This window comes from Crinia signifera, chromosome 5 (assembly GCF_055691185.1).
Source record: "Crinia signifera chromosome 5, ASM5569118v1, whole genome shotgun sequence".
Lineage (NCBI taxonomy): Eukaryota > Metazoa > Chordata > Amphibia > Anura > Myobatrachidae > Crinia > Crinia signifera.
Genome location: NC_139221.1, coordinates 16,632,832 through 16,648,437, shown reverse-complemented (window position 1 = coordinate 16,648,437; position 15,606 = coordinate 16,632,832). Strand labels below are relative to the sequence as shown.

The 15,606-nt window shown below is 43.9% G+C and overlaps 1 protein-coding gene across 6 annotated transcripts in view; it reads left to right on the top strand.

Moving 5' to 3' along the window:
* The window catches only part of CSMD3 (CUB and Sushi multiple domains 3), a 969,186-nt gene that overhangs the window by 198,115 nt on the left and 755,465 nt on the right, over positions 1–15,606 (top strand). For all 6 annotated transcript variants that reach the window (XM_083186712.1, XM_083186713.1, XM_083186711.1 and 3 more), the window contains exon 4: positions 14,132–14,326. In XM_083186712.1, coding sequence (XP_083042838.1) covers positions 14,132–14,326 — 195 coding nt within the window. The remainder of the gene's footprint in view (positions 1–14,131; positions 14,327–15,606) is intronic.

Genomic DNA, 15,606 nt, shown 5'->3' with positions numbered 1-15,606 from the left:
ACCATACGTACACCCAGCATTTTCATGGGAACGCCCATAAAACGCTGCATATGTTAATGTGGCCAAACAGCCCTTCACTCCCCTCTCCTCCCCCTGTTCGTAGTGTAAACAATTTTATGCAGAATTTGGACGTATGTCCCTTTCACACATGCGCAGATATGCCTCTGCACATGCGCAGACACAAAACATCGGTGGAACGACCGCACGCGGACATATCCGCACCAACCAGAATAAGGGCCTTAGTTATTTCAAAATATAAATACATTTTTTCATATTTTGAGAGATGATTGTTGGCAAAATGCTCGGGAACAGAATAATTTTGGAAAATGGATTATTCTGTATTTTTGATTTTTTTTTTTAGATTTAAATGAGACATCTTGAGGTATCTTGCATTTATGTTGTATAAACACATCAAACACATGAAATTAATACACACAAATATATTTTAATTGTTCATGAGACAAGGTTTTAAAACATGAAACAAAGTATGTGTGCAATCTCAGACACTGAATTTGAATGCCAAGCAATCATGTCCTTGCAGATATTTAGTGCCAGTTACATGTTATTTCCCCAGTAGTGCCAATTGCAGATGTAGCCAGTAGGTTTTTAGCAAAAAAAAAATAAAAGTACATTTTGAATACTATGGTTTTCGGAATAATTTGGATAACGGATATTTGAATAAGGGAAACTCAACCTGTATTTAGTTATAATCATTGCTGCAGTAGCTTCGGGTTTTAGCTACTAGACATTTTTTTTAACTTTAATTACTCCTTTTGAAATCCAGCACAGAATTATTGACATACACTGTCCAGATTTCTCTAGAATAGTGTTGTATTTTTCTGCTATGTTGTACTATTTCCTCAATATGCTTTTCTGCTCAAGCTTTAACATGTATTAAAATTTTATATGACAAGAACAGCTAACATTCCTAACATAACATGGATTATAAAAAACAATTATAAATAATTAAAAATCGGAAAGGCATTATAAGAGAATTCACCATCATAGCAAAGATATACATACAGTACAGTGATATATTAAAACCCAGCACCACCTACTTTATACTCAGCCTATAACTGTTGCTATTCTTGCAAGCCATTTACACCATCCCCACCAGCTACTATCAGTGCACAAGAACTTGTTTCCTTCTTCAAGGACAAGATTGATAAAAATCCAAGATGAAATGGCATGCTATTCCTCAGCCAGTGACCTGCTCACTAACTTTATTGAGCCCTTTGGCATTATATCCTCATTTGACCCTGCAAGTGAGGATGAAGTATTAAAACGATTCTCACCATCCTACTCCACTTGCATGTCAGTAAAGCTCTGTCTTCTGTTCTTATCCCAAACTTAACTAAAATCTGTAACCCCCTCTCTCTCTCTCTCTCTCTCTCTCTCTCTCTCTCTCACTTTCAATCTTTCCTTCTCTGTTCTTATTACTCCCATTCTGAAAAAAACACAATCATGATCCAATCTGTCTCTCTAACCGTCTCTCAGCTCCCATGACCCAGCTACTTGAGAGACTTGCCTGAACTCGCCTCACACACTTTCTTAACACCTGCAACTTATTGGACCCAGTTCAGTCAGGCTTTTGATCCCATCACTCTACATAGACAGCACTAACAAAAGTAGTCAATGATCTGGCCACTGCTAAATCTAAAGGCCATTTCCCACTTCTTATTCTTCTAGATCTCTTAACTACCTTTAACGCAGTTAACCACTCTCTTCTCATACAAACACTACAATCCCGAGGTCTTCAGAACCCAGCCCTTTCTTGGTTCTCATCCTAACTATCTAATCGGTCTTTTGGTGTTCACTTTCTGATTCTAAATCCTCTTCACTACCTCTGTCAGTTGGGGTACTACAAGGCTTAGTCTTAGGTCCTCTGCTTTTCTCAATCTATACCTTCTCTCTTGGCAAACTAATCAACTCTTTTGAGCTGATGATACTCAAAAATATGTATCCTCCCCTGAATTGTCATTATCAGTATTGCTCCATGTTACTAAATGTCTTTCTGCCATTTCATCTTGGATGTCACCTCTCCATCTCAAACTTGACATTTTCAAAACAGAATTAATTATATTCCCACCAGCCAAGTGCAGTTACCAAACTGATATCTCTATCACTGTTAAGAACACAACAATCAATCCTACTCCACAAGTTTGCTGCCGAGGGGTCATCCGTGACTCTGAACTGTACCTGGTTCCTCACATTCTATCTCTAAATCATGTTACATGCATCTAAAAACCATATTCAAAATTCATCCATATCCGGTCTTCCTAAGAAAAGTCTCTTGTCACTACCAGACCACACTTGGAATATTGTGTTAAGTGCTGACACTGCACCTTAAAAAGGACATAAATGAATTGGAACAGGTACAGAGAAGGGCGACTAAGCTAATAAAATGTCTTGAATCCCTAGAATACAAAGATAGGTTAACCAGGCTGAATATGTTTTCACTGGAGAAACGGAGGTTGAGACGTGATATGATTAGTATGTTCACATACAGGATTGGGAATCATATGGAACTGGGAGATGATTGGTCACTAACAGGCCTATATTCAGGACACGCGGCATGTACCGAGGCTCGGGGAAAAGAAATTCTGTACTGAATCACGAAGAGGATTCTTCACCATTAGAGCAGTAACATTCCGGAACTCATTGCCGGTGAGGTGATTACAGCAACTACTGTTAATGAATTTACATCAAAACTGGATGTGTTTTTGGGCACTAAGGGAATCCTATAGATATGACTTAGCCAAGTCAGTAGTTACAAGTTAGATAGGTTGAACTTGATGGACTAAAGTCTTTTTACAGCCATAATTACTATGTAACTATGTAATTACAATCCATTTAGAATGCAGATGCAAGGCTGATCTTCTTGGCTAGACATTTAAGGGGAAATTTGCTAAGATGTGTATTCTACTCAAAATGTGATGTTGCTATGGGCAACCAATCAGAATCTACTTCTTATTTATTTAGCATTCTCTAGAAGATAGTAGACAGGATCTGATTGGTTGCCCATAGCAACATCACATGTGAAGTAGAAGACACATCTTAGTAAATTTCCCCCTCAATGTCTGCTGATCAGCTCTGTCAGTCCCTCCATTGGTTGCCTGTATTTTACCATACTTAATATAAAATACTTCTACACACATTTACCCAATACAAAATACATCCCCATCCGACTTCTACAAGATCTGCATCTCTCATCCACACTCATTACTACAGATGGGTCTTTTCCCATCTTTGCAGGGGATGGCGCTGGCGTCGCCAGCCGCCATCCCCCGCCAGCGCCATGGCGATGGTGAGAAGGGGACGCGCGCGCACGAGCGGCGGGCGCGTCCCCTTCCGACGGCGCTTCCATTCGTTCCCCCGGGTCCCCGCCGGCTTGCCGGCGGTAACCCGGGGTCCCCGCCGCCTGCCCGCACCCCCCCTAACCCCCCCTAACCCTGTCCGCGCTAGCGACGGAGACTGAGACGCGCGTGCGCGTGAGGCTGCTGGAGGGTCGCCAGCGTGTACGTTCTGGCGACCCGCCAGCAAGGATGAACACCAGCACATACGGTAAATACCATTCACAATTGCAGGACTTTGTCGGGCAGCACCCAATCTATGGAATGCCCTTCCACACACATTAACTAGTTTAGGGGAGCCTAGCCACCAAACTTTCAAGCATTCCCGAAAACTCACCACTTCAGGCAACTTATCATATTTTGAAACCTCCACATATCCTCCAGTAGCATTAACCCCTTGAGTGATGGGTTTTGTTGGGTCAAGAGAAACTTACATATGGCAGGTTTCTCCTCACCCAGAAAAACCCACCACCCCCTCCTGTCGCTCCGTTTCCCCCTGATCTCTGCTCTGGTGTATGCTCTCGAGCCCTGCCGCTGCCCCAGCCGCCATTCATAACAGGTGACAGGCTCGGGATATCCGGGGTGGCTCGGGAGGTCTCGGGAGCCCGAACGCCTGCCGCCTGCTTACTAGAACTAGTGGGGGCTGGGGAGCTCTGGTGTATGATTGGCGGTGCTGAGAGGTGAGGAAGAGCAATGGGAGGGGAGTCGAGAGGAGAGCGGCCACTGGGGGGTGCCCAGACAGGTGATTGTGCCAGTAGTGCACAGCTGCATGCACCACTGGCGCACACATTCATCTTAGTGGTAGGCCCAGAAATTTTCCAGGACAGCCCTCTTGCAATCTGGGAGGACTTCCATGCTATAAAATCCTATCCTTTTGTATTCCTTCTGCTATCCCTATAGATTGTAAACTTGCAAGCAGGGCCCTCCTACCTATATGACGGCACTGGAGGAGGGGGGGGGGGTAGAGTCAGAGGTCGGATGTCCTACCTCTGGATCTGATCTGATGCATATGACGATTTGGGACAATTTCACCTGTCAGAATCGGGTGAAATTGGGCCAAAATCGGGCAAAAGTCACATATTGGGGGCAGTACGGATGGTGTAATGGTTAGCATTACTGCCTCACAGCACTGAGGTCATGGGTTCAATACCCACCATGACCCTAACTGTGCGGAGTTTGTATATTCTCCCCGGGTTTGCGTAGGTTTCCTCCGGGTACTCCGGTTCCTCCCACAAACCAAAAATATACTGCTAGGCTAATTTGGCTCCCAACACATTAACCCTAGAATGTCTGTGTGTGCGTGTACATGTGGTAGGGAATATAGATTGTAAGCTCCACTGGGGCAGAGACTGATGAGAATGGTCAAATATTCTCTGTAAAAGCGCTGCGGAATCTGTGTGCGCTATGTAAGAAACTGCTAATAAATAAATAAATATTGTAAAGGGGCCTGTACTATACTTGCACATGACATTTATTAACTTGTGGACAGTTTGCAATCCTATTTTGATCATAGGACAACATTCAAAATCTTTGTGTGATATTGGTTTAAAATAAAGTTTAGCATACAGATGTGTCCACATACATCTATCATCCTTGCATGTTAAACAGCCCTACTAGCAACAAAATGGCATAACTCGGTAGCTCCAAGCTTTTTGTGTAACTTTTCCAATTAGATTGTGTCTTATTTGCATCACCATGATCAAACCATGCTGATTAAAATGATATAAGGCATGCCTATATTCTGTGTTTGACTGTATCTCTATCTGCATGCAGAATATTTGACTGGAAAACACTGTAACATAGCATTTTGTATGCAGATACAGCCGCAGTTGCACACAGAATATATGCATACCGCATATTTTAATTTGCAAGGTCTGATTGTGCATCTTATTCACATAGTAATGTAAAAAAATGCATGTTTTAGCAAATAAGATGCCCAACAGAACTTATGCCACACAGTGGCATACCAATAGCCCTGCAGACCCCGTGGAGGTGGGGAGGCGCTGAGAAAGTGTGTGTGCCGGGGTCTGCGGTGCTATTGTTATGCTGCTGCCACCTGCTGGTACCTGCCGCATCTGTCTGTGGCCCCGGCTCTCCTGGCTCCTGCTGCTAAAGCTAATGAAAACTGACACTGACAAAATGGCTGCCTCCGTACAGCAGACCATTTTTAAGGATGATGAGGGAGGTGGTGGCCTCCTCTAGCATTCTGAAAAAATGCACTGCCAAAATTTTCGGTGGGTGGGGGGCAAGTTTAATAGTTACGCCACACATCTTGCGGTGCATGGCTTATGAGGCTGTATGTTTGTTATAAATTTATTAACTGTTATATAGCACATACATATTCTGCAACACACAGATAATATTTGAACATTGAGTCCCTGCCCCAGTGGAGCTTGCAATCTATATTCCCTACCACACGTACACGCATACACATACATTCTAGGGTGATTTTGGATTGGGGGAGGAAACCGGAGTACCCGGAGGAAACCCACACAAGTACATGACCTCAGCACTGTGATGCAGTAATGCTAATCATTACACCATTACATTACACCATCCGTGCTGCCCCAAATGTATGGATGTATGAAGATATATCTGTATCTGCCCACAGTCATTGATAAATAGACTTAATGCACAAGTTACCTTTACACCAGATTCCATAAATGTTCTCGAAAATGCCCAATATAAATAAATCCTTTATAAAAATTAAATGATCACTTCAGACCATAGGGAAACCATTTGACATGAAGCTATATTTGGCTGCATTTAAAGCACACAAAAATAAAGCACTTACGTGTAATGCCAAACTTTTTATTTCAGTAGATGTGGGCTGAGACTTGGCTTCGAACATTCTTTGCTCTAGCAATTCCATTGATAAATTGCAAACTATGCACTAAAATACTTTTTTGTTTGCAAACAAATTGCTTTTCTGGCTTCTGCTTCCACTGTGTCAAATATGATTGTTTTTGCCAATATCCGATACAAAGTAAGCACTTTTACCAACTAACAAATCCGTATTCTACTGTTGTTGTAGGCTAGTGAGATTTGACCTTGTTCATAGACAGACATTTTGCTACCTAGGAGTCGTTCCGTGCAAAAAAAATGTATATGGTAGAAATAAATAAATAGAGATAAATCGTAAATGACCAAACAAAATTAAAATCATTCTACAATTGTATGTTACAGTATGTTATAAGCAATACATAATTACTGCAGTGGTTCTCAAACTCAGTCCTCAACCCACATAGGTGGGCCGATACTTGAATTAGTGTAGAGTATTCTAGTATAAAGTAGGCTGCCACATACAGACTCAGTGGCCCCATCATGTTGCCGGTCATGACGCAACAAGTACTTAGAAATTACTAGACACAATGGGCAGTAGACACAATTGTTTTCTCGCAAACCGTCAGCCACTAGTTGGTGCTCAATGGAGATTTTCAGTTGTTGCTCCATTCTGGCTCGACCGAATGCCACCACCGGTATTTCAGCTCAACACCCCCCCCTCCCGGGGTTGGCAATCTGAAATGCAAGAAAAGGCACCTATCATCCTATCACACCTATTCGTTTGGTTGGGTTTAGTGCGATATGCACGAAAAAAATCATATGAATATCGTCCAATGATTTCCCATCACTTAAGATGGGAAATTGGGCGCTACATAACAATTGAATATCGTCTATTGGTCAGGGTGCATACCACCACTCACTTCAAGCATAATGGTGTTTATTCATGACAAATGCTTAAAGAAATGCTCTCTTGATAGGAGCTCTCCTTTGCCATAGAACTTCTGAGATAGGGAGATGGGAGTCCTTCTGCTCAAGCTTCCTGTGATGCACATTTTTTTTTTTTTGGCGGGAGGGGGTTGGGAGGTATCCGATTGGACCACTCTCAGATTGAATCATGGAAAGAAGTAAATACAGTAGGCTTCTAGGTGTTGGAAGGTGTTGTATTCCATAGCTTGGTGCACAGCTGATAAGTGGACAAAATGGCATCTTTAGAGGCTTGGCTGCATTTTTATCATCGTTTCATCCCACCCTATTGGACAAAATTTTTTATTTAAAGAAGTGAAATTATTGAACCTACAGTAACTGTTGCAGCTGCCAAATATTACTGTAAGCATTCACCATCAAAGATCATCAGTCATGCCGTTTTCCTTGGCTGGCAATATCCATCAATGGATTTCCACTGTAATGGTCTGGTCACCTCATTAAATTGTTTAACATGCTGTAGCTACTACTGTAGTGTACTGTTGTACAATATTCTGGGTTACTCTTTATAGTTTTGGAAGTTGAATAAAAATTATATTGATTTTACAGTACATGTAATGGAGGTTTATGCTGTAGGAGAGTCAGTGTCAGAATATAAGGGTAAGGGCCCACCTGGGGGGGCAATGTGACATCAGATGTTTTGAAGGTCTGGCGTGTGATGTTACAATGTGGGGGTCATCACGATGTCAGCATGCCCACCCATGGCTGCTATTTTCCCTCCCAGCCTAAAGCCACTGCTGGGCAGTCAGTAGTGGATGATTGACCCAAATGCAAGATGCTTTTGTTGTCATCACTAGGCATTCATCAGCTATTGACTGACCCAACAGCAATAGCAAAAGCATCTTGCAGTCACTGGGTCAGTCATCCAATAATGACTGCCCAGAGACAATAAAAGATATGGTAAGGCCCCACCAACAAAAGATAGTGGGAAGGGTCAAAAATAACTGGGGCCTACCAGTCCTCATTGGAAGGCACAAGAAAAACTATCAAAATGTACAAATAAAAATATTTTTTATTTTAGAAGTTTCTTCATATACAGCCCGCCAGTGCGACCTATCCATAGTGCTGGTGGACGCTGGTGGGGGGGCGTAGCCGGTGGACTGGGACCGAAGGGGACGTGCAAGTGTCTCACACGCTGGCACATCCCATTGCTGAGAATGGTGTATGAGGGGTGCAGGCTGGTGGGGGATGACGGCTGCCAATCAGATTCCCAGGAGCTGCTCTAATGAGAGTGTCTCCATCTGTATTATCCTGACTTAAAAATATTATTCTAAATCTGACAGCAGCTTTCCGAGCTTCCACATTTTTCCATTCCTATGTTATTTGCTAAACTCCGCTATGGGTGCAGAGATGCAGTCATCAACAAGAGCAGATGGTGAAAATACATGTACATCTTAAATTTAAGTGAAAGTTTTCTTATTGGAGATCATTAAAAGAGAGTTGATCTCTTGGGCTCAAGCTGCCCAAGGGAGAGCATTATGTCTTGCACTACCACCATGCCTGCTTCCCTCCTGCTTTCGTTCATTTCATGTTTGCTTGGTCTCGGTCATCAAAGGCCTCCGCGTTTCCCATGGCAGGCTGCTCACATCCCATGTCCAGTTGCAGCCTTTATGCTTTCAAGATTCTCAATTAATGTTTCTCTTTGAGAATACTGATCAGTGAATTCTCAGCACATGATGAAGCTGCTATATGCAGGTAGCACGGAACTCCAAAAATGGCTTGTTCCATTGACTGTAGATTTAAAAATAGGTCTTTGGGAAATGTTATCGTTGGGGGGATGTATTAAACTTTCTAAAAAAGGAGGTGTTGCCATAGAAATAAATCAGCTTTCTGCTATCTTTTACCAGCTACTAATAAAATGAAAGGTAGAAGCTGGTAGGTTCCAATTGGGAACACACTCCATTGGCGATGAGAATGTTCAACAGGGTAAAGAGTGGTTAGCATTGCTGCATCAATACACTGGGTTTTTTAGTTTGATTTTTGACCAGGACAATATTTGCATGGTGCTATCATCGTCTTTACATGCTCGGGTCGGTATTGTGGTTTAAACAAACATTCAAAAGAAATAAAAAATACTGGTATGGCAACTGTCTGCTGATTTAAATATATAATAGTGTTTGTTTATGTGTTAGGGAGAAGGTTACACAGTGGTATCACTAGGTTTAACAAGACCCAGTGTGAATGGGGGTGTGGCTTAGTGCATGCAATGCCACGCCCCTGGCACTCCGATAGCTGTTGCTAATCTTCTCCCAGCATAGAGTGCATGATGCACACATCCATTACCACTATAACTGTTGCTTGGTGGCACCATCTTTTGGGCGTGACACCAAAATAACAGCAGCTCTGCTACTTCAGTGTCATCTTCTCGGATAGTGTCACCTGGTGCATTCTGCACCCTTCTGACCTATAACATTGTCATTCCTACCGGTTTAAAAGAACAATGCTCTCCAGCAGTGATGGTTCCAGAAGGGGGGCTGCAGGACAGTTCAAAATTCAAAAAGGGGAGAAACACCAACTGCCAGTGAGTCCCAGCTGGTGATGTTTGGCAGTGTGTGGGGTGGCAGTTAGTGTGGCTCCCCTATTTGAGTTTTGGACCACCTGCAGATCACCCAGCGGATCACCCATTTGTCTGGCCCAGGTGGAGGATATCTATGAATGAGTCTAGCCTTGCCTTTTGTTCTGAACTCCTGAGTCATGTCTTGGAGGCCTTCATAATTTTATGGCTGAAAAGTGCAGTTTGCGTGTAATCATGACATCACAAATCAACTGAGTAGAAGTTAGTACAGTACGCCACTATGGAGGGGAGCACCGTGTCTACTAGATCTAGTAATGGTTAAAAAATTTAGACTGTAAACTGTAATAGGCCAGGGACTGCTGGGGTTAATATTTTTGTGTACAGTTTTCCATAGGGAGCAGCACTGTATATACAGTATATATATTCATACATACTAGTTAAAAGCCCATCAACATGACGGCTTAGTTCCTATCTGCTCCTACCTCCACTCTCCTTTCATATCCAGCAAATTCAAAACATATAATTTTTGTCTGTCAAGTGGCCTCTAGTGGTCACTGGCGGAACTTAACCGCAAAAAGGTGAGGATGATTTTGCCTTTTATATATAGGGATTACCCTAAGAGATTGTAGATTATTCAACTGCTGGGAAAATGGGGGAACTCTTATATAATATAATTCAGCACCTTCTCATATCAATATATACATAAGTTCAAATGTACATTGATCCACAGGATCACTCATGATTTTAAATAACGCTAACTCAGTACCTTGGGGGCTGTTGGTATGTTTGATAGAACAGAAGTGCTGCTATATCAGTCCTGGCCAGCAGAGTGCACTAGACCAGCAATCCCTGCACTGCAATAGAACACAATCTGAGTAATGAACAATGGAACATTTCAATTACAGCACATCAAGGAAGCTGATTATATTTACGAGGCAAGTCACACAAACGTCTCCACACTTCCAAATCCTTTCCAAAACCGAAAGATATATTGAACATGTCCAACGTAACTGTCTGGAGAGGGAGATTCTGGGATTAGCTGCGGTACTGGATGATGCATAAAGTATTCTGGTTTACAGATCTCAGACACATTCTGGGTAACATTCAGTGGTGCTATTGTGTGATATAATCAGCTCCTTACACAGTCATGCACATCCACAGAGTCATGCACATCCACACAGCATATAGGCAGTCAGTTACTTTGAAAGCAGATGCATTTGTTATATGTAAGAAGAATGATTAATTGCTATGCAGCTGCAATAATATAATAGAATTATTACATTCAAATAATTTTATTACCATCGGTTTTCCTTTTTGTCTAGATAGATTGATGATGATAGATGACAGATGGATAGATAGATAAATAGATAGATTCTGTAGATAAGAGACATATACAGATATGATCTGGCACAGGCTGGCGGACAGGAGTGCCATCTGACAGGGACGCGCGAGCGTCTCACACGTTAGCGCGTCACAGTCAACGCGGTGGATTCCCTTTCTGTCTCCGCTTCAGGGAGAAGGGCAGGGCAAGTGGGGGCTATGGGGGAGATGGTGGGAGGACGGTGAGCATCTTGTGCATGCGCACCCTTCTGTCGGATGATGCACAATGGCGATTGGTGATTCTATCACCAGGAGCAACTCCATTGAGAGCTGTTCCATCTGTACAATAGATAGATCTATCATAAGATCCCAGGCCTTTCAGACATTGCAGGAGTTGAGGAGGGGATATAACACACAGACAGAAAGATGCAGCACTGCCCTTGCTAATGTATTTTAACAGCCGTGCAGCTACTATACATTACAGTGGGCTGCGCCACAGCTGGTGGTGGCACGTGCGCAGAGACGTATTAGCCCACTGGGAATCTAGGCCATTTCCCAGTGGGCCGGACCAGATTTCCCTCTGGCTGGGCCACCTACCTTGGTTCCAAGTGGCTGCAGCCCAGCCTGGTGACAAACGGCAGCATTGCCCAAAACAAATATGGCCACCGCATATATGCACATATGCGGTGGCCATATTTGTTTTGTGCTATGCTGCACTTTGTGAGCAGCTGCGGCCGCTGGATGACGACGGAAGCACGGCGGTGGTGAGTATTGTCCGCACCCCCACCCCCTGGCTGTAGAGTCAGGAACCCCCCCCCGGCCTGTAGTGTCTACACCCACAGTACCCCCCCAAGGCTGTAGCATCAGCACCCCCCCCCCAACCCCCCCCCCCCCTTCCCGGGCCAGATTACGATCCCAATCCGCCCCTGCACGTGTGTAGGTGGGATCATGGATGCAGCCAGTGCTCCCAGAAGGTACATGCACTTTGTGCTGAGCACCTGCCGCACCACCCTAGTTACAGCCCTGATTGGTGTACCAAAGTCAACAGTAAACATAGCCATACTATTAATGGATGGCAGCTTTGTAGGAAGATAGTGGGAAGAACACACAAGTCATTCATAAATGTTTCTCATACTGAAGTTCTCTTTCTTTTAGAAATACAATAACATGATATTTATTTAGATGAAATAGAACAAAATCGATTAATACCCAAATACATGCATGTTTCTATTTTTAGTTTCATTTCTATTGTAACATTTGTGTTGTTGTTTACACTGCGTTTCATTTTTTATAAGTTCTTGACACATTTTTATCACTATCGGAAGCTGTAATGCAATCAGAATGTCGACACACAATACTGTAATATGTAATATATCATCGTTAGCATTATTGCATGTAATAGAGATTTCTGCAGGGCATTTATTCAGTTTTTTTTTTTTTTTTTATTTAGCAATACTACACACTTGTAAAACTGGCCATACACTAGTGTGATTTGGGCAATTTTCACTTGATTCTGATGCAACGGGCTAAGAAATTGTTTGAAAATTGGCAATTCGCATGTGCCTAACCTCCAATTCCGATAGCAAGGGCTGCAGCTAGGATATCTCGGATCTCATAGCCCTTGCTGGAATAGCATGCAATATATTGTATGCAAGAGAACTGCATACAATATACTGCATGCAATCTTAACAAGGGCTGCGGGATCCTAGATGTGTAGTTCCACAGCTGCTGGAGGGCCACATGTTAAATACCTATTTGCTAGACCGAGGCTCCCAACCATAGTCCTCAAGGCACACTAACAGGTTTTCAGGATAGCCATGGTTGAGTACAGGTGACTTAACTAATACATCAGTTATTTTGATTTAATTATCTGTGCTCAAGCATCACTAACACCTGGACTGTTAGCAGTGATGGCAAAGAGCTCAAGCCTTTAACCCCTGCTGTGCATGGGATGGAGATGCACATGTCCAAAAGGAGTGTGGCTTAGCAAACAGCGGGCATTGCTTTTTTGGAAACCCCCATTTGTGTCACTATGGTGTGTGCACTCATGGTAAGCTCCTTTAGCACATTGGGGGCTCGTCCAGCATCGCTGGAGAGTCTGGGCTGCCCCCAGAGACTCTGACTCTGGCTGCGCTGCTGACTCCTCCTCCTACCTGTAGCAACTGTGAAGGAATTTGTTGTCAACTCTCGGATAGGTGACACCCGGGTGAGGTTCATACCACCCTCTAACTGTTAGGGGTTTATTAAGGGAGTTCTATTGAAGATGGGATGTACTGTAGCTACAGATGGAGCCAGCCTGGTCTTTGCAGGGGATGGCGGCAGAATCGCCAGCCGCCATCCCCTGCCAGCCGCCATCTGATCTGCGAAAGGGGACGCACGCGCACAAGATTAGCACGCGTCCCCTTCCGAGGGCGCTTCCCCCGGGTACCCACCGCCTCCCCTAACCCTGTCCGTCTCCCTGAAGCTGAGACGGACAGGGTTCCCGTCGCCCCGCCATCCGGAAACTGAGACGCGCGTGCGTGTGAGACGCACGCGCGTCTCAGTCAGATGGAGCGGATCCCCAGCAGAGACAATCTGGCAATTCACCAGCAAGAGGGAGCCCGGCTCCATCTGTATGGGCTATTTAGCAATTTAGATGGTGCTAAATAAATAAGAAGTAGATTCTAATTGGTTGCTATTGGCAACGGCCCATCTTCAATAGAACAACCATCTTTGTAAATAAACCCCTTAGTTTGCCTTGAGGATCTAGGTTAAAAAACACTGGTCTAGACTTCTCTTAATTGTGTACACAGCTGAGTAAGGAGTACACATAATTATGTCCTGATAATATTACGTTATTAACTGTTTTTATTTTACTGGACCCTGAGAACCATGAGTCCATAAAACTTGCTTGATGCCCTCCTTGCAGATGTGGCATCACACCAAATGTGCATAGTGCAGGTGTGACCTTAAGATGTGCACCACAATGACGGGACATAAGAGTACCAGGAATGGCAGTTTGATGGAACCAGAGGGGTTAGGGATGGCAGCTGAAGTGGGAGGGGATGAAATCAGAGGGGGCGGAGCTGCTGTGGTAACGGTATAAACAATTTCATTCTAATTCTCAGTGTTTTATATATGTATATATATCATTTGAATGACTTATTTATTACATGCTGTACTTCATCTCATTTCACAGAATTACGGAGCAGCTCCTGTGGAAATCCTGGAATCCCGCCTAAGGGTGTCCTGTCTGGCACAAAGTTTGATGTCGGAGATAAAATACGGTATAGCTGTGTGACGGGATATATTCTGGACGGCCATCCGCAGCTTACGTGCGTCGCGAATTCAGCAAACACAGCGACATGGGACTTCCCAGTTCCTATATGTAGAGGTAAGTTCAATAATGTATCGATAAACTATGCATTGCTATCATTGAAGTCTATTTACTAAGCCAAGAAGAGAGATAAAGTAGGGGGAGATAAAGTATCAGCGAATGAGCTCCTTACTGCCACGTTACGGGCTGTGTTTGAACAATTACAGTTAGGAAGTGACTGGTTGGATCTTTGGGGTAGATGTGGGAAGCAGTGATAAGGGAGGAGAAATGAGTCAGAGGAGAAGTGGCCCATGGCAGCCAATCAGCACTGAAGTAACATCTATGATTTGCATAATATAACATTATACAGAGCATCTGATTGGTTGTCATGGGCCACTTCTCCTCTGGCTCCCTTCTCCTCCCTTATCACTGCTTCATACATTTACCCCTTCATCTCTCTGCACATCATCTATATATGAATAAGGAAATAAGGATTTACTGTAGAATACGATAGAAGACGGGATGCAGTCGGCAGGGTCGACACTTATAAGGATCGACAGTCAACAGGTCAACCATTATTGATTGACAGAACATACGTCACACATGAAAAGGTTGACATACCTTAGATTGACACCGTCAAAAGGTCGACACAAGCAATGGAATAGCAACATGGAAAAGGTCAAAATGACAAAGATCGACATTCGTTTTTCACAGTTTTTTTTTTAAAGGCGTTTTTCTTCACACTTTACCATCCGAGTGGACGTAGAGTAATGCTGGGTACACACCAGGACGACTAGGGCCCGATCCCATCAATCTAGATCCAATTCCGACCAATTGGATGTAGATTGTGTGCTGATCGGGCCCTTTTCTGACCTGGTGTGGACCGATACCGATCCGATGCGCGGTCCCGCGGGTCGGTCGGTCGTTATTGAGATCCTACCTGCTGCAGGTAGGATCTCAATGACGACCATACAGCCGGGTGCGGGTCGGCATCGGATCGGACCCGCTCACGGTGCACATCGTGAGCGGGTCGTGCCCCCCCGCGTCATCGTGAGCAGGTTGGACGAGCCACTGACGACCCGCTCACGATGTGCATCGTGAGCGGGTCATCCTGGTGTGTACCCCACATTAGATTATAATAGTTTGCAGAGAGTATCGATACACTATGGAAGTGGTACACGTATACGGTATCCATGTTGACCAATGTTGACATATACTTAAAAAAGAGAAAAACTCACGCCAACCTTTTTCATGTCAACCTTCCCCATGTCGACATATTGCTTGCGTAGACCTTTTGACCATGTCAACATTTTTCATGTGTCGACCTGGGGCATGTCAACGAATAGTGGACCTATTCA